Consider the following 19,799-nt stretch of genomic DNA (forward strand, 5'->3'; position numbering starts at 1 on the left):
ACAAAGCACTGAATCTACAAATATACCCATCAGACTGAATTAATCTTTGAAGATGGTTCAGCCTCAGCCACTGAGGATCAGGATTCATTTCTTAATATCTGGTGGAAAATCCACAATGACAGCATGCTGCTTTTTACTGAAACTCTCCAAGGTGTGGAAGAACATGAGACATAAGAGTTTTTATTACCTCAGAGGCCTGGGGGAGCCATGTGAAAATGAACAGCATGTGTCAGCCAGCCTCTGCCTGCTCTGGGCCCTCCAAGCTGAAAATGGTATTGGATGAGGCGCCACCTTCGCCCAAAGAAACCCACACAAAAGATATGACAGGTTGTCCTGAAACTGAGACTTCTAATGGCGCATTCTATGATACTCAGTTTCAGCACTCTCCCCCAGATTCACAGCCTTCATAAAGATCCAAACTGCACTGCAGCTAGTGGCTGAAAGCCCTTCTGAGGAAGTGTTAGGACTAGACCACAGTGCCTTTTTCCAGATTTCTTAATGATCCTGCTCCTCAGCACACTCTGGGAGTTTGATCTGGCCATTTCCATTCAGGAAAAGGCCAAGGAACCAAGGCAAGAGAAGGAGAAAATGGGAAGAAGGAAGTATAGATTACACGGGGAAGTAGGCGATGCAGACAATCATGAGAAGTTGGTAAAATGTTTGCAGTAATCTAGAGTTGTTTTGTCTGTGTGTTATCAGAAAGCGTATCATCACCCTGGCCTTGTTATGTAAAAGTCTCCTCTAGTCCTTTCAAAGGGTGAAGCCTTTAAAATAGCTGCCTCTATTTAAGGCTGACCAACTCAAGTCCCTGATAACAATAATGCAGAAAAAAAAAAATCCAGTCTGAAGCACCCTGCTGTTTCAAGACACAAGTTCTAGCCTTTAATGAGGTCGGTACCTCTTTTAACCTTGTCAGCTGAGTGAGTGGGAATAAACTTCTAATAGGCCATTGATAATGATATCCAGTCTTGCTAGAGGGAGTTCTGAAATGCTGATATGTACAAACACTATGTATTTTACACACAGATCAACATTTCAATGCAGTATTTTGAAAACTTTAGGGAATAAAAAGGCCCATTCCTGTATGGCTAAGTAAACTTTCTAAGTAAACTTTCTAACATCTCATTTAGATGTTTTTGAAGCATAGCTAAAAAATACCACTGCTATTATACTCTAAGCTGTAAAATATAACAGTACTTCCTGGTACCTTTGACAAAAACCCAATTTGGGAAATGCCAAAAATATTTAGTAACTTTTAGTGACCATATCAACTATAATTAAAAGTTGAAATCACTGTATTATAGAGAGAAAATTTTAGTTTTTAAAAACTTCAAATGGTTTATTTGCCATATGCTTAGTATTAAAAAGCAAATGATTAATTACAGATAGATTCTGAAGATGCTGGGAAAGTATGTCTTAGAGTATTTCAATTAATTCAATATGTTTGCCTACATTTTAAATCACCCTGAAGCATTTCAGCTCTTGGGGCCAGGGAAATCTATTTGAACTTTAAATTGTTTCTTCTATCGTGGCATCTGCTTATGCAAGAAGTGGGTTATGGAAGGATGGTTTTTATTTACATTAGTCAATTACTGACATGCAATCTTTGTTGGCAATGCCCATATAACTCTTCCAGGCTATTTTTAAAAATATACAGACATGGCCCTAAGTGGACTGAATGTGGAGGTGGTAACTGATTATCAGTGGAGTACCATAAATATTGTTGCTGGGAAAAAAAATGCTAGTGCTCCAATGGTATGGTGTTGTACTATGAAAAGTCTAAATCTAGTGAACTTGAGGGAGAATACTCAAAATGATGAGTAATTGAGTCTGTTTCAGCTTCTCTGTAGAAGAGAATTCATCTTCACAATGATTAACTGGCTTAAGGAATTCTGTTTTGCATATCATCACATTTGGATTAACACAATTAAAATTTTAAAGTGGGGGAAAAAAAAAAAACCTAAATACAAACACTGATATTTTGTTAGTCCTGCCTCTGAATCTACTGACCTAGCCACAGAAAACTGAGAGTAATGTATTAACTAAAGCAGTGCCTAAATATAAAACAAAACAAAAAGTTTCCAAAACCCAACAATATTTGAGCAGAAATGAACTTGAGTTTGCTTACTATTTTCCAAACAAAAGACCATTTAGCCTAGATTCACAAGTATTTGACTGGAAATTGAAACTGCTCTCCATCCTCCAATAAAGATCCCTCAATCATATATAAAAGTGAGAAAACAGTAAGTTTCAAGAGGCTTAGGTGTTAAGAAGCTACAAAGTTTGTCTTTTTGGTAATCTCCTGTTTGAAAAAACAAAACACCTCATCTTCTTCCTTAACGTGATAGTACTACTAACAACTCCATCATTGCTTCTAGACCACGGAAAGAGAGAAAAACACCACCTCTGGGATTTCAACAATTTGAAGAGAGAGAAAAAAGATGCTACAGTTAAATAGTCAGGGGCTGTATAAAGAAGCTCATATTTCTGGTTAATCTGTCTGGATCTTTCATTTGAGACAAAACAAAAAACCTAGGAGCAAACACAGATTAAAAAATGAATTAAACCAGGGGTTCTTACCCTTTTTCAGGTCACAGATTCCTACAGGAATCCAGTGAAATATACAGGCATCTTCCCCCAAAAAATATTCACACAATATTTTGCATAAGACCAAGGGAACGGAGATCCCCTGGTTATAGACCCAAGGTTAAGAGCCACTGAATTAAGCCAAATCTGGTTTAGCCTGCCCTCGGCAGTAGCTTAAAACTCAGAGAATATCTGCCACTGGGGAAAAGGAGGGAAGGAAGGAAACAATGCCGCAGGTAAACGGAGTCAGGGGCTGTACAAAGCAAGGCCGCGAAGCAAGCCAGACAGTGCTCCCAATGTGTCCTTACCTGTCAAGGGCTGGCTGAGCTCCGCCTGCACTTTACCCTTCGCTGATCCTTCCAGAGGTAAACCTCTGTCCCCTTTGTAGAGTTTCGGTTTAAATGGAGAATCTTTCTCTTTACCTTTTGATCCTTTAGGCCGGCCTGCTTGCTTCTTCTTGGATTTGCCATCCCCCTTCACACCCAGTAGTGGATGGACTTCTGTAAAAGGACAGATAGGCACAGAAAGAAATCCACACGTCACCCCAACTGACCATGTGCCATGCCACCTATCCATGAGCAAAGAATTCTGCTCTTGTGTCTCAGGTCCACTAATACAAGAAGAAAAGTTTGTTTTGTTTATTAATTATAAACTATAGAAGAGTGGCCATTAAATGAGAAACAGTTCCTTGGCCACATGGCCTATGTGATTCATACGAAGCCACAGCAGCTCTAAATGGAAAAGGTAGCTCAAAGACACACTGATACTTTATTACACAAGCCAGAACAGGAATGCACATGTGCACACTGGCATGTGAGAGCAGAAAGGGAATGGGCTTTGGTACGCGACAGACCAGGGTAAGAATCCAGACTCAACCATGTAATTAAAAAGGCTTCTAGAGTCAGACTGTAAAAGTAGGTAGGAAGAATTAAGGTTGTCCAAGTCTGACTAGTACTTTACTACCTAATGAGAATCTTGCGGGGGAGGTAGGGTATTTAAACAAACTGAGCCAGATGTCAGAAGAGTTAAAGTATGTCATCTTAGGCAAAGTACTGAGAGCAGAATCTCCCCATTTTAAAAGAGAAGTGAAAGCAGATGAAATTATTACAAAGTTGTAAAGCACTATAAAAAAGACTCGTGGGAAAATTCCTTTAAGGGAAAATCACCCAAACAGGAAATTACCAGATTGTGCTGGAGAGTGGCGTCTGTCAGGTGAGGGAGAGAAAATGTGGCTCTTACCATCATTTGGTACTCCTTGCAGTTCAATATTGGTTGTTTTGGGTTTCTTCTTAGGTGGCTGGGACCCATCTGTTGAAGACTGCCTCTTCTTCTCTGAACTAGCCCCTTCGTCCATCAAGGAGGTTTGGACTGCATCCGGTGGGGGGCCATAAGGATTTTCTTCTGGGTCTTCTACCTCAGGGGCAATGGGTAAATATAATAGAGCCTTTGAATCTTCCAGCTCTTCATCACTATTTGGAACAGGATCAGAAAAGGGATAGGAAAAAAGAGGAGAAAGTTGCTTAAACCATGAACCCTTCCTCTAGGGCAGAATCATCTAACCATAAGCAACAGGTATGGATCTAAAATTTCAAGAAAGCCAAGACAAATAAAAAGAAATCAAACAGGGGCTTCCCTGGTGGCACAGTGGTTAAGAATCCGCCTACCCATGCAGGGGACACAGGTTCGAGCCCTGGTCCGGGAAGATCCCACATGCCACAGAGCAACTAAGCCCGTGCGCCACAACTACTGAGCCTGCGCTCTAGAGCCCGCGAGCCACAACTACTGAAGCCCGCGCGCCTAGAGCCCCTGATCCGCAACAAGAGAAGCCACTGCAATGAGCCCGCACACCGCAAGGAAGAGTAGCCCCCGCTCGCCACCACTAGAGAAAGCCCACGCACAGCAACAAAGACCCAATGCAGCCATAAATAAATAAATAAATAAATTTTTTAAAAAGGAGATCAGATTAATAAAATCAGTAGTAAAATAAATGGCATAAACAAATTATTTCACTTTCTTAAGATTTTTCTATCAAGGGAGAAGGGAAGGGATTTCTTGCGCACCAGAGGAGTTATCTCTTTGAGGTAAAAGGCAGATGGGCCTGAAGGAAGAGCCGGGGAACTGAGCAGCACAACCAGAGACTGAGGAGGAGGAGCACCCCAGGCCCAGCCTTCGGCGGCAGCTCACCTGCTACAGAAGGCAGCAATAGGGTCCACACTGGTGACATCCACTTCCTCATCCTCTGCAGCATCAGCCCCTGCAGGACAAAAACACAGCAGAGGTGTGAGAAGAAGTAGAAAACTGCTTTTTACATATAGCTTATGGTTTTCATAAACTGAAATCCAGGAGAAACAAAGGAGGAAAACCAAACAGTTCACTTTACTTAGTCGTTCTGCAAATATCTGCTGAATTTCCACCACACGCTAGGCACCGGGAATAGAGCAATCCCCCAGAAAGTTGGGAACGGTTCTTCAGTAAAAATTTTAGAAGTCTAATTGGGGAGACAGATACACACAGATAATTTCAGTTCCATACAGTAAGTGCTACAGTAAAGGTATGCGCAATGTGCCAAGGAGACGGGAAGGAGAAACAACTTCTGCGGAAGTTTGGGAAGGCTTCGTACAACACAGTCCAATAACACTAATACAATCCAGAATATACTGCAGCCCTGACGGTCTTCCTAAGACACAGGAGGCATGTAAGTTATCTAATATCACAGAAGTGAGGACCAGCACTTTCAAGCTGGAGAGAACTAATTTCAATCCCAATTCCCTGATTCCTGACACCATCAAGTGGCCCAGCAGTCAATGACCCGTGGCATTAATTACTCAAGCTGACAGTGCCAACTGGGCACATTAAGCATTCATACACACAAACCCCTGCCAGACGCAAAGCCCTGTGTTTAGACAACGATGGGGCTATAAAGTGAAATCTTTATTCTCAACTAACTTCCTATCTAGAAGTTCAGAAGCCAAGAGATAAAAATAACAATGATCACAATCATAATCATAGTAGAAGAGAACATTTGAATGCTCATTATGGCCTAGACACTATAGTGAGCCCTTTACGTGAATTATCTCATTTATTCCCCACAACCCGAAAAGGCAGAAACAGAAAAGGAAGTTTAGGTTTACAGAATAAGTATTCTGCCCAAGGCAGTCTGACTCCAGAGCCCACGCTCTTTACCTTCACCTTACTGACAAAGGAGTGACAATACCCAAACAGCAGCTGAGCACCCAGCATGTGGGTGGCTTTGTTAGGTGCCCCATGCAAATCCTCATTTAATCATCTGCAATTAGTCAGGAAATACAAAGTGAAACGTTAAGAGAGCTGCTTGAGTCCTAGTAATGCCCATGTAAGCCCTGAGTCAATGCCTTAACAATAAATATTCAAAAAACACTGTCAAAACTGTGTAAGCTTAGAAAAAAAAATTAGACTAAGTGCTGAAGTGAATTTTCAACACAAATTAAGAATGAGTACTGAGTAAAACAATCATTTTTCCTTTGGGAAATACTATCTGCAATTGAGAAATATTACCTGTCTGTTCAGGTTCACTCTTATCTTCATCTTCAATATCAAACTCTGATTCCCTTTCTTCATATTCTACATTTTCATCCAATTCTTTGAAGTCTGGCGCAAATGCACTCCAATTTTCCTATGCCACAAACAAAATATACTACTTAACTGTATGAGAAAGCAGCGGTCTGTAACCTAGACATTAATGATATAAATTAAAGGATTGAGCATGAACGAGACTCAAAATTCTGAGATCAAATTTGGCAGATAATAAAAATTAGGTATCTACAGTTTTACTACCTTAAGGCATTTCCTATCTTAAACATTCCATGTTATTAACTGTGGTTCTCTCATAAATAACTGCCTTCTTTAATCTTTTTAAGATGTAATTCTGAGGTAAAATGTTACGTTTTCTTATGAGTACACTGATTACAAATATAATTAACGGTGTTGAAAATAAAACCAAGATGTAAAACAGAAGCTAACTGAGCTGAAAATAAGAAAAGCAAAAGAAAACTCTGTCTCAGATGAGCAACAGAAAAACGTACCAGGAAGTACACTAGATTTTCTCCCTGAAAACAGAGCTGGTAAACTGACTTTGGACCAAGACCTTACCATTAAAATAAAGCAAAACTAGATGCACTGAACTATTTAATTAGAAGAATCATATGGAAAAGAAAGTATAAAAGGTAATTTTGGGCTTACTAGTTGTAAAGGTCTTTGATAAAAGGAAAGGGTATCTAGCTTCAAAGCGGTTAAACCAGAAAAATACTTACTACTTGATTTTGTGCCCAGATAGATACCACTCCACTAGAAATGGATGCTATGATGGGTCGAACAGGATGCCACTAAATTTTAATGAAGCAAAGAAAAATCAGTTCTAAGAATGAATCCAAGATTTTCTGTATTACATAAGTAACAACAGCAACCTCTCATCCTACTCACAGCTACATCCAAGAGGAGTTCTCCTCTTGTCCCATGGAGAATCTTCACCAGGTTGCCAATACTCTTCTCCCAGATGTACAGGGCATGCTGCCGGGCTGACCCTGCCACTATGTATTCCCCATCCCCAGAGAAACAACATTTCTTCCATGGGGTCCTAAAGGACAAAGAAAGTACCCAAGTAGAACCGGAACCCGACCCCAGGCCATGAATTACCACATATTCTTCTAGGTTGTGATACATACCTATTCACCAAGTCCTGCAATTTCTGCATGGGTTCAGGCTCTCCATCTCTTCCACAGGTTAAGATTTCTCTACCATCATAAACTCTGATTATTCGATCTGCTGTGTTAATTAAAAAGCAACTACAGAAAGGATAAAAATATCAACACCAGAGGTCAGAATCTGTTCCTGTTAACATTTTCCATAGCTACCAGTTACTTATAATAGTACCATAAGACAACTAACAAATCAGGGAGAGACTGAGTGAAAATCTAAGTAATAGACTAGACTATTTATGTATCTACCTGTTACCTTCCAAGCCAAAATATAACGTGAAGTGAGAAAACGCTTTACTTCCCTTCCTGTGTAATCCCTGAACCCTAGATGCACAAACTAATCAGCAGTATTTGACTAAAATCCAAAACCTCTAAATTGAAACCAGTTTCCCGAATTCAGAAGCTTACAGTTAAATATATATAAATACTTCATTCCTCTGGCCTGCTTTATATACAATATATTCTTAATGAGTTAACAAACTAAATATATCATTCTGGATTGTCCAATTTTTTACTGTGATAACACTGAGTGTTGGAAACCTGTCTAAAATACAAGTTATTTTACCACCTTCTTACAGACTTCACTAACTGTCTCTTGCTTCAAGAGAATTTGAACATGAATGTCCTCTAAGTATGTATGGTGGTTCCCATACAAAATAGGATGACTGTTACTTCTCTTACTGACACCTATTTCCTTCTTGTTTCTGTTGATACATAAATCTACTTCTAGCTGGGTAATCAAACATCAGAAAAACATCTGAAATTAAAAGGGTAAATAAATAGGTTTTATGTAAGTAAAGTGCAGTTACTACGTGAATTCTGTGACATCAATTCTGATTATAATATAGCAGCTCATCTTTACCCAGTGCTCACCACATGCCAGGCATTCTGGTTCTATGCACAGACCACTCAGACATCTTTTCTGTAAAGGAACTGCCTGTTAACCTCCCGATAAGATGTGACTGCTGGCTCAAAGCAGTAAATCTTATCAACTTAACAACCAGATAGTGACAGTTTCTATAACTATTTTTTAAGTAAACTTTAAAAAAAATTAAGGATAATATACACAGAAACTGTGAATCTCAACGTATTTTTGCATTCTACTCACTTTTAAAACTGTCTCTAAAAAGACAGGTCTCACTTACCTGCCCTTCCGGGCAAACTCTATTGACTTAATGGCTGTGGTATTGCTTGTTCCAGTTGTTACTCTGAAGGAAGCAACAAGATCCTGAGAATCTGTTTTTAGGACCAAAATCTAAAGTTTAAAAGAGAAAAATAATAAGTATTCTGATAACTTACAGTAATTAGATTTGGCTTCTGTTTCTAAAACTGGGCAAAGACTGGGTGAAAATATTAATATGAATATCTCTATTCCCACGTATTCAACTTGATCAACTGCAATTGCCTTTTACCTCTTCAATTAAAGGACAGTGTCTTAACCTATTGTTAAAAGATAATGTTTAACATTATCCAGAGTCAAAAAGTAGAAGCAACCCAAGTATCCATCAACAGATAAACAAAATGTGACACATACATACAATGGAATACTATTCAGACTTGAAAAGAAAGGAAATTCTGACACATGCTACAACATGAATGAATCTTAAGGACATTATGCTAAGTGAAGTAAGCCCGTCACAAAAAAACCAAATACTGGATGAGTCCACTTATACAGGTACTAGAATAACCAAATTCATAGAGATAGAAAGTAGAATGATGGTTTCCAAGGGGTGAAAGGGAGTAGGAAATAGCAAGTTATTATTTAGTAAGTACAAGGTGAGTGAGTGCAAGATGAAAAGAGCTCTGGAGATAAACGATGGTGATGACTGCACGACAATGTGAATGTACTTTACACCACTGAACTGTACACTTAAGAATGGTTAAGACGGTAAATTTTGTTAAGTGCATTTTACCACAATGAAAAAAAAAAACTGCCACTCTCTAAAGTAGTCATGAAACTGTACTAGCCCATACGTCCCAGTCAAAAAAAAAAAAAAAAAATCAAAGTGCAATGGAACTCAAACTCTAATAAGCTTGAAAAGGACCCTAAAGCTCACCTAACCCAACTTACTACACAAAACTATAGACTAAGCTAGCCTAAAGTGTACAATATTTGCAGACCAAGATATCAGACATTTTATCAGCAGTATTCCACTGATGATATGATTTTTAAATTTTATAATTTAGTAATGGCCTTTCATTACTAGCATCCAGTAAAGGACCCCCATCCTTCTCTAGGTCAAATAACCTCTGACTGTTCTAAATCCAAAGAACAGAAATTATTAAGGCATGAGAGAAAAATAGGCTATATTTGCCACAGGCAGGAGGCATGCTTAGTCAAGGGATAAAAGAAATTTCAAAGAAAGGAGAACAAGCAAACATGAAATGAGCCAATGCACAGGATGACTGATGCGTATTTCACCAGCTTCTAAGCTTCTAGGCTTACCTTGCCTTTTGCATTTCCTGTATAGATATATTCTCCTCGCCTATCAAAAGATGCAACCACGTTCAAATCGGAGTCATCGTCTACGGGCAGAACAACATGTTTGGAATCTGAAAGGGTCAACATGACAGGAGCAGATTTCATGGGACACACGAGAACCTTGTTCCTGTTTAAAAATATGAATAGTACATTGGCTGTTGCTATGATATCAGAAGGCTGACTCTCTGCTCTTTTCTGTAATTCCTATCTACTACCTCATCAACTCTCCCAGCCCAAGCATATTTAAAATAGTGAAAAAGCCTAAACTCTAAATTCCTAATAATAGGGAAATGACTGAGTAAAGTTATGAGATCTTACCTTGACAAGATAAAATGTAATTATTAAAAATAAATATGAAGATGTAGCAAACTGGTAAAATATGTATGAAATAAAGTGAAAGGCAAAATACCAATTAAAACTATGTAAAAATACATATTTGTGTACATCTAACAGACAAATGCTTTGTGAGCTAGTAAGTGCTTTGTGAGTTATGAAGCACTATACAATAAACTTTATACTTAAAGAGAACTTGACTAAAAGAAAACCTAGAGAAATGAAAATAGTTATATCTCAGTAATAGAATGATGGGTAGCTCTTTTTCTTAAATATAGTTTTCATAATGAACTGTTTCCCATACTAAAGAAATTCAAATTGGAGGAAAACCCCAGGTAAAGAACAGTTATTATACTTATTTCTACCTTTGCCCATTTCTGAAGTCTTAATTAACATAGGCCAGTTTTTAATTATATACTACAACAGTCTCTTTAAAATCTATTCAGTAGATCCAGATAATCTGGAAAGATTATTTTATATAGAAGAGGTTTGAAGAGATGTGGGCTTTTGCATCCTAAAACCTTAAACTGAAATTGTCATGAGCCTGGAGATAGAATTAGACCCACCCCAGGAGAGAATAGCACAGATTAAACATACTGATCTCGCGGATGATACTGGACTTTTAAGATGGGTGAAGGGAATCGAAACCTCTGGTCGCAGTCGCCTGAAAGGACATCCCACTGTGACACTATGTTATCAGTGGAAGCACTCACGAGCTTATGACCATCTCGACTCCAGCTGAGAAGGAAAAAGGGTAACTTAGCACATATTCTAAGTTAAAGTATATCATACCACCCTTACAGATAAAAATGCATGAGTCTCACTTATTGCCCTAACTGCATGGGTCACCAACGTTTCTTCTTCTTTATTTTTTAAACATATACTCAAATCCACAACAAGCTTTCCTAACTAAGCAATAAAAAAGAATGTTTTCATGACATCTTCATATCTAGTAATAGAAGCTCTTAACAGTTCAAGATAACAGTACAAGTGGCTCAGTGAAAAAAGGGAGACTCAAACATTTTAGAAAAGTATAAAATCAGCTGGCCCTTAAGTGTTGATTTAACAAAAAACAGGTTTTCTTCCCCTTGGGGGGAGGGGGAGGAGTAGTTGAGCTTTCTGAAGTTGTCCCAGAAGTAGCACTATCATAGTATAAACGAACCAGTACAGATAGGTATCTGTCATTTAAAATAATTAAGAAAAGAATTAAGGAAAGAATTAATTCCTCCTGCTAAGTACAGTTAAACATCCTGAACATTATATAGAAAACAAACACAAAAAGGTAAAGAGAAGACAGACTGTCTAGGGACTACAGGATATGAGGAACGACACAGCAGTGAGGTCCTCAGATTTTCTTTTTGCCTCATACATCCTGGACCGGGTGACGGAGATGCCAACAACCCATTAGCATCAATGGGCACACACACACAAAGTCTCCAGAAGAGCCAAAGGACTAGGAAAGGACAATCAACAGATACTAACACACAGATGACACAGGTGTTAGTATTACACGACAAGGATTTCAATGCAGCCATCATTAAAATGCTTCAACAAACAATTACAAACATGCTTGAAACAAATGGGAAAAAAAAAGTCTCAGCAAAGAAACAGAAATATAGGGAAAAGAATCAAATGGGAATTTTAGAACTGAAAAATATAAAAACTGAAATAAAAAACTCAAAAGATGGGTTCAGCAGCCAATGGAAAAGAGGAAGACAGAATAAAAAATTCCCAATCTGAACAATAGGAGAAAAAATGAAATGAAAAAAATGAACAGAGCCTCAGGGACCTGTGGGACTATAACAAAAGATCTAATATCTAATATCCATGGCATCAGAGTCCTGGAAGGAGAGAAGAAAGAGAGTAAGGCTTAAAAGTATTTGAAGAAATAATAGTTGAGAGAGGATATGGGAATATATGTATACATATAGCTGATTCACTTTGTTGTACAGCAGAAACTAACACAACATTGTAAAGCAATTATACTCCAATAAACATGAAAAAAAAAAGAAATAATGTTTGAAAATTTCCCAAATTTGGCAAAAGATATAAAACACACAACCTCAAGAAGCTAAGCAAACTTCAAACAGGATGAGCTCAAAGAAATCCACTCCAAGACACAAACTTCTGAAAACTAAAGACAAAGAAAAAAATCTTGAAAGCAGAAAGAGGAATGACACGTTACCTACGGGGAACAACAATTCACATGACAGCAGATTTCACACCAGAAACCATGAAGGTCCAAAGAAAGTGACAGTTTTTCAAGTGCTGAAGAAAAGAACTGTCATCCCCAATTCTACATCCAGAGAGACTAACTTTCAAGAACAAAGGGGCAATCAAGGCATTTGTCACCAGCAGATCTACCCTAAAAGAACAGCTCAAGGAAGTTCTCTAAGCAGAAAGGAAACAATAAAAGAAGGAATCTTAGAACATCAGGAAGAAAGAATAATGAAAAGGGTTTTAAAAAATTAAATACTTTTTTCTAGAGTTTTGATGTTTGAAGCAAAAATTATAACTTATATAGGTATCAATATACATAAAGGAAATGTTTAAGACAATTATACTATAAACAAGGGAGGGTAAAGGGATGTAAAGGGAAGGTTTCTATACTTCACTTAAACTAGTAAAATGTCAACACCAGTAGACTATGATAAGTTATGTATATACCATAGCAACCATTGTAAAGCTATACAAAGAAATACACTAAAAAATACTACAGGGGCTTCCCTGGTGGAGCAGTGGTTGAGAGCCCGCCTGCCAATGCAGGGAATGTGGGTTCGAGCCCTGGTCTGGGAAGATCCCACATGCCACGGAGCAGCTGGGCCCGTGCGCCACAACTACTGAACCTGTGCTCTGGAGCCCTCGAGCCACAACTACTGAGCCTGCGTGCTACAACTACTGAAGCCCGCGCGCCTAGAGCCCGTGCTCCGCAACGAAGAGTAGCCCCCGCTCGCCGCAACTCGAGAAAGCCTGCGAGCAGCAACAAAGACCCAGTGCAGCCAAAAATAAATTAATTAAAAAAAAAAAAGAATGAAAAATACCACAGATAAATCAAAATGGAATTCTAAAAATAGTGCAAGTAACCCACAGGAAGGCAAAAAAGACAACAGAGAAATGAAAAACAGAAGAGACAAACAGAAAAAGAAACCCCAAATCAGTCTTTATTCAAATTTTGCAATGAAGAGGAGTTGCTACTGAGGAACTTAGAGGATGTAACACAGTTCCATGGTTAAGAACAGAGGCTCAAGTCAGATTTATGCTCAAGCCTAGACATTACAACCTTCTAGCTGTGTGGTCTTGGGCAAGTTATACAGCCTTTCTGAGCTTCAATTTTCTCACTTATAACATGGAAATAATAATTGTATCTACCTGCAGACTCTTGAGAGACTTAATACATATAAAACTCTCAGTACAATACAGTAAGCGCTCAAAAACCATTAATTATATTACAGACGAGATAAATGTATTCCCAGACTTGTAACTCACAGCAGAGGAAGGCAAGAGTAAACTGAGGAAGTGAATGTGGAGGGACTAATCTCAAGTCTGAATACAAAGGACTCAGGTGCCTCTCTCCCACAACCTCTAGAACACTCCCAGTCAATTACAAGATCTTTCTGGAGAATGTGAACCTAAAAAAGAAGATGCCTACAGATACTGTAACTTGAGGGTTGATAACAAAAAAGCCAATGGTCCACCCAATTTCAGTAGATGATGGGAGGGTAAAAGGGTGAGATAAAACTCACATATACTGTAATAAAAAGTCACGGATAAGTTCTTGAAATTAACAAACTAAGAAAAAGTAATATGCATAAATTCTTTAGAAATATGAAGACAAATATCAAGAGAAACAAACCAAATGAATGGAAGTACACTGGGAATGGGACATTATTGGAATATTGGGAATGGGAAGAAACAAGGGACAGCTTCTGCTGCTGTTCCCCTAAGCATTTTAGCACAATCTGACTACAAAATAGAATGTTAGCTATAATTCCATTTTTCCTTTAAACCCTCTGCATTTTAATAACTTTTTCTTTCATAGCAGGCTTGTATTTCTGTTATAATAGAGGGAAATCTATTTTTAGAAATTAAATTATAATCAGAGGTGAAACTAAGAAGGGTTTTCCCATTAAAACTAACAATATATTCTTCAATTCCAAATTCCGTAAATTCAAAAATTAGGGATTCTCATACCTCCTCACATCTGACAATACTGTTTCTTTCCAAAAAACAGACAGGTCTTTACTAAGTCTAATATCTTGGAGTCTTAAACATCATTTCGTTCTACCTATGGTCCGTATCCAGTGACTGAGTATCTTCTGTAGCATCCCTATGAACAGACAGCATGATGAAGCAGGGCCAGTCCCACTGGTAAGTTCTTTCCTGGGCAGTCCATCCCATCCATAGGCACCTTTGCTTGGGAGCTCATCTCTATTCTAAGGTAACATTTGTTTCCCTATAAATCCCGTTCACTACCTACTAGTCCTGCTTCTTCTCCTTAGGTCAATTTTTCTGTCTTGCACATGTCAGTTCTTTAATAGTTGAAGACAGCTATCATGCCTACCCAAAACTTCTCTTTGGTGAAATTTTCTTAGTCCCTAACATGTTCAAATATTACACAACAATTAAAGTAATACATAGTTATATTCTAAATGAGGCTGAATCAAAGAAAAATGCAAAATGCACATAACTACTGATCATAACTCTCATGTATACTTATACCAAAAATGAGGGAAAAGTTAAATAATTATGATGCATACATACTAAGCAATACTATATATATCATATGTACACACACACACATATATCAACACAGAAAAACATCCACTATATACTAAGTGGAAGAGCAAGCTAAGAAACAAAATATATAGTATGTCTCCATTTCTTAAAAAACATACACATGTATATGTGTATGTTTATTTTTATACATGCTGAGAGAGATACAGATATATCTTATAGATGAAAGATATATTCCATATACTCTAATACTACTTATCTTAAGGAGTAGACAAAGGGCTTTCGTTTTTTACTCTATATACTCATATATTGTTTGGATGTTTTAAAGTTCTTAATAATCAAGTTTTGTGATAAAAAGTTTTAAAATGTTGGGGGGAGAGGGGGAAAATCTCTCATTGTTCAAACCGTATGACCTAGCAGTAACATACTTTTGGAAGTCTACACTAATGAAAACACATAGATCAAATGCCTATTGGGCATCTTCACTAAGATATCCCCACCCATCCAACAAGTACCTGCATGCCTACTACATACCAGGTATAATGCTACAGTAAAATGGCAGACAAGGTTCATGTATCACAGCACCTACCATGTTCCAGGGAAGATACTCACATAACAACTACTTGCAATAAAATACAACAGGAGACACACGACTGTGATCTCAAATTCAGCATTGTCACCCTCAAATCTTACATTTAACATCTTCATCCAAGCAGGAAACCTGAGGATCATCTTAACTTCTCTACTTCACTTACACCCCTTATCTAATTAATACCTAAGACCTCTTATTTCGACCATTTCTCACATCTGTACCATTCAGCTCCATTCCTACTGCACCTATCCTCATCAGCGCCAGCCTAGGCCACTGCAATCCTAGCTTCATTCACTGTCCCCTTCAATCTCTTTCCCACATGGTGTTCTAGAGATCTTTCTAAAATAAAAAGCTCATCGTGTCACTTTCCTTCCTAAAATCTTCTAATGGCTTCACAGTACCTACAGGATAAAGCTCAAATTCATAGTGTGGCACACAATGTGCTCCATGAGGACCTGTTTACCTTGGCTGTTGCCATATCACATCTCTGATACCACAATCCAGCTAATCTGAACTACCTGCAGTTCCCCATCTTACCATGCTTGTTTCAAGGTGATGTGCTTTTGCCTGTACAGCACCTTCTGCTTGGAATACAACTGGCAAACACCTACTCATCTTACAAGTTTGAGGTTAGAAATTACCTCATCTTTGAAGGCTTTTCTGACCACACTTCTTCTCCAGTACAATTGATCATTTCCTCCTTTGCACTTTTGCCTCCGCTAAATCTCAAATATAGTTCTTATGTAGGACCTACAAAGCTTTAGTACACATAGCTGTATGCACATGTACCTCCCCCTACCAATCAAGAATTTCTCCTTACTTGTTTTTGTGTCCCCAAAACCCTAACCCTAACCCTAATCGTAAATGCCTAAAGCAGTATCTGGTATATAATTCATGTTCAATGTTTGCTGAAGAAATGATTGTATGAGAGAAAAACTTTATGTGCAAAGACTGAACACTATGTAGCAGAGAAACAAAAATGGTTAAGTAAATTATGGTTTATCTATCAGAAGATATTTAGCCATTAAAAAAAAAGTTTTTAAAGGCTACACAAGCAGGAAAATGTCTGGTCACAGTGTTAGACAGGAAAAGAGCAAAATATAAAATAAAACATAGCACACTTACAAACTATGCTTTTTATTTAATTTTTAAAATTAATTAATTTATTTATATTTTTTATCTTGGGCCGTGTTGGGTGTTGCTGCGCGCAGGCTCTCTCTAGTTGCACAAGCGGGGGCTACTCTTCGTTGTGGTGTGCAGGCTTCTCATTGTGGTGGCTTCTCTTGTTGAGGAGCACAGGCTCTAAGTGCACGGGCTTCAGTAGTTGTGGCACGTGGGCTCAGGAGTTCTGGCTCATGGGCTCTAGAGTGCAGGCTCAGTAACTGTGGCACACGGGCTTAGCTGCTCTGTGGCATGTGGGATCTTCCCAGACCAGGGCTCGAGCCCATGTCCCCTGCATTGGCAGGTGGATTCTTAACTACTGCGCCACCAGGGAAGTCCTATGCTTTTTAAAAATGATATACAGTAACAAATCAAAATACTTACAGTAGTAATATCAGAATGGTAAAACTATGGGAGATAGTCTTCTATCTTCTACTTTGCTGTATTTTCCATAATTTTCTGAATTATTATTATTTTATAATAAAAATATATGTATATTTTTAGTGATAGGAGTTCTAAAATTAGATTGTGATGATCGTTGTACAACTCTGAATATATAAAAAACAATGAAATGTACATTTTAATTGGGTGGATTTTACAGCATGTGAATTATATGTTTCTTAAATAAAGCTGATAAAAATGTATGTATCTACTTAAATCTTTATTGCAAGAGCACAACAATAAAAAAAATAAATAAAATGCAAAGGAACTGGAAAGAACCTAAGAAATCATACAGGCCAGTTCTCTCATTTTGCATATTAGAGAAACGTTTTGGCCAAAGCCGCCAGTTCATTAGTGGCCAAAGCTAGACTGGGTTTCAGGCCTCCTCCCAATCCAGTGGCCAAACCTAGACTGAGATTCAGGCCTCCTCTCATTCCAGTGCTTTATAATACCACTGCTGCTTATATTTCGACAAAAGGAAATATGTTAGTTTAATAAATCTAGATCTGATTAGGTGTTTTTGGTCCCAAGTTCATTTAAAAGAAGTGCTGCCCCCAAATAAAATTTTCTGAAACAGACAGTCCCTGAGAATAAGAATGAAATCAATGGGATTTATATAATACCCGATTTCAGCTCAATATATTTGATGGAAAGCCTTAATAACTACAATTCAGTGAAGGAACAGGCATGTTTGTGATCACTAAAACTACTGTAATTCAAGAAGATGGGCAAGGCTGGACACTTTGACTTCCAAGCTGCCCTCCTAACCAAGATTTTTTTATTCTAAATGAAAGGTCAATATCACAAATACACTACAGCTGCAATCTGTAAATGTCTCATTTCAGTACTGAACTATTCTCAGACAGAGCCTGATACAGACCCATATTACAATGAATTTCTCCCCCCAAAGGTGCTGAAAGCAGCATGGATTCAAGGTCTCCATAAGCTATGAGAAATTATGTTAGTAATGGCTGTATATTTAAAACTCTAAATATTAAAATTTATCTAATGAGGGCTTCCCTGGTGGCGCAGTGGTTAAGAATCCGCCTGCCAATGCAGGGGACACGGGTTTAAGCCCTGGTCCGGGAAGATCCCACGTGCCGCGGAGCAACTAAGCCCGTCACCACAGCTACTGAGCCTGCACGCCTAGAGCCCGTGCTCCACAACGAGAGAAGTCACTGCGATGAGAAGCCCACATACCGCAATGAAGAGTAGCCCCCGCTCGTCACAACTAGAGAAAGCCCACGTGCAGCAATGAAGACCCAACACAGCCATAAATAAATTAATAAATTAAAAAAATTTAAAAAAAGAAAAGTATCTAATAAGACTGGAAACTACACAGTCACCGTTCATTCCCCCAATTTAATTCATATTTAATACATTAACTTTAAAATTCCTTACCATAAGGAACAGACTGGATGAATGTGCGCACTAATTATTTTAGCAATGCCTCTTGTCAAGAAATCCCAGATGACAATTCGGCCATCATTACAGCCAACTGCAAGCAGTGTGCCCCACCTGTTAAAGGTGCAAGTCAGGGCCATGCTGATACAATCCAAAGTTCCATCAGCTTCCTAAAGATTAAAATGAACATAAGAATATAGACAATAACACCCAGATATCCAAATTACTTCTTAAAGTTTCTCTAACATCTATGATAATTCTCTTGAATTTAAATTATGATGTATACCAAAATAATCTCTATGTGTGTTCTCATATCTATTAAACTAGCCAAAATGGAGAAATATTTATAAAAGCTAACAGAGAATTTTTAGAAACAGATGTGACCAATCCCTTACATTACTACTATAACTTCATACAAATTCTCCGGAAGGCAATTAGGCAAAATAAAACAGGATTCACTAAAAGAGTCATCTTATTGATCAAGTAATCATAGTTCTTGAAATTTATTCCAAGAAAAATAAAACAAAACCCCTGTGTAACATGAGGAAAGTCAAATAAATTTATATTAATATCAAGCCATTTAAAATAATCATGACTACACTAAACACACTCGAAGTATTACAAAATATTTTTACATGTAAAGCACACTTATAGCATACGTATTATTACTATGCAAAAACACTTATCAAAACTATAAAAGCACACAGAAAAAAAATTTACATGAAGGTGATAGTACTGTTTGTGAAAAATGCTTCAATCAAAAGTATTTTTTTAATTTAAAGGGAAATGAACTGTAAGATTTACAACATTATGTTGAAATTTCCAGCCAACATTGCCTATCTACTTCCACCCCTGCTCAAAATTAAACATTTAGTTCCCTTTTATAGCAAAGGATCATCATATTTAATGCTTCTATTGTCAAGAAAAAAAATAAAAAAGATGAAAACGTAGTTTCCACTCAAACATAAAAGCTAGGGAGTTACCATTTTCTAAAATCACAATACAATACTCTTACCTCTGGATAATTCTGCCCAAAGGACTCTGCAACAAAGCAAAGAAAGAGAGTTGATGGAACATGTGCAACATACCAGGAATCCTACAGCTCACAACTACGGCTCACAAACAGTGTACAGTAGTGGCTTGCAAAGTGTGGATGAAGAACTGGCACCCTTTCAGGGACTCCATGAGGTCACACCTATTTTCATTATCACACCAAGATGGTATGTGCCTTTTTACTCTCATTATTCCACAAGTTTACAGATGAGTTCTCCTGAGGCTATACGAGCTGTGATACTGAAACAGTATGAACGCAGAATCCAGCCAACTTCTATTG

At 37.9% G+C, this 19,799-nt stretch overlaps 1 protein-coding gene across 2 annotated transcripts in view; it reads right to left on the reverse strand.

The window, feature by feature from the left end:
* Window positions 1-19,799, reverse strand: part of RBBP5 (RB binding protein 5, histone lysine methyltransferase complex subunit) — a 33,807-nt gene that overhangs the window by 3,535 nt on the left and 10,473 nt on the right. Inside the window, exons 2-13 of one of the 2 annotated variants that reach the window (XM_036872365.1) lie at window positions 19,482-19,507; window positions 18,464-18,636; window positions 10,732-10,872; window positions 9,766-9,928; window positions 8,465-8,574; window positions 7,287-7,406; window positions 7,045-7,198; window positions 6,876-6,947; window positions 6,121-6,238; window positions 4,771-4,840; window positions 3,826-4,055; window positions 2,895-3,086 (exon numbers count right to left, since the gene is read on the reverse strand). In XM_036872365.1, the coding sequence (XP_036728260.1) occupies window positions 2,895-3,086; window positions 3,826-4,055; window positions 4,771-4,840; window positions 6,121-6,238; window positions 6,876-6,947; window positions 7,045-7,198; window positions 7,287-7,406; window positions 8,465-8,574; window positions 9,766-9,928; window positions 10,732-10,872; window positions 18,464-18,636; window positions 19,482-19,507 (1,569 nt within the window). The remainder of the gene's footprint in view (window positions 1-2,894; window positions 3,087-3,825; window positions 4,056-4,770; window positions 4,841-6,120; window positions 6,239-6,875; window positions 6,948-7,044; window positions 7,199-7,286; window positions 7,407-8,464; window positions 8,575-9,765; window positions 9,929-10,731; window positions 10,873-18,463; window positions 18,637-19,481; window positions 19,508-19,799) is intronic. The other variant, XM_036872375.1, reaches the window with a different exon arrangement.

The sequence above is a fragment of the Balaenoptera musculus genome, chromosome 1 (genome assembly GCF_009873245.2).
Source record: "Balaenoptera musculus isolate JJ_BM4_2016_0621 chromosome 1, mBalMus1.pri.v3, whole genome shotgun sequence".
Taxonomy (NCBI): Eukaryota; Metazoa; Chordata; class Mammalia; order Artiodactyla; family Balaenopteridae; genus Balaenoptera; species Balaenoptera musculus.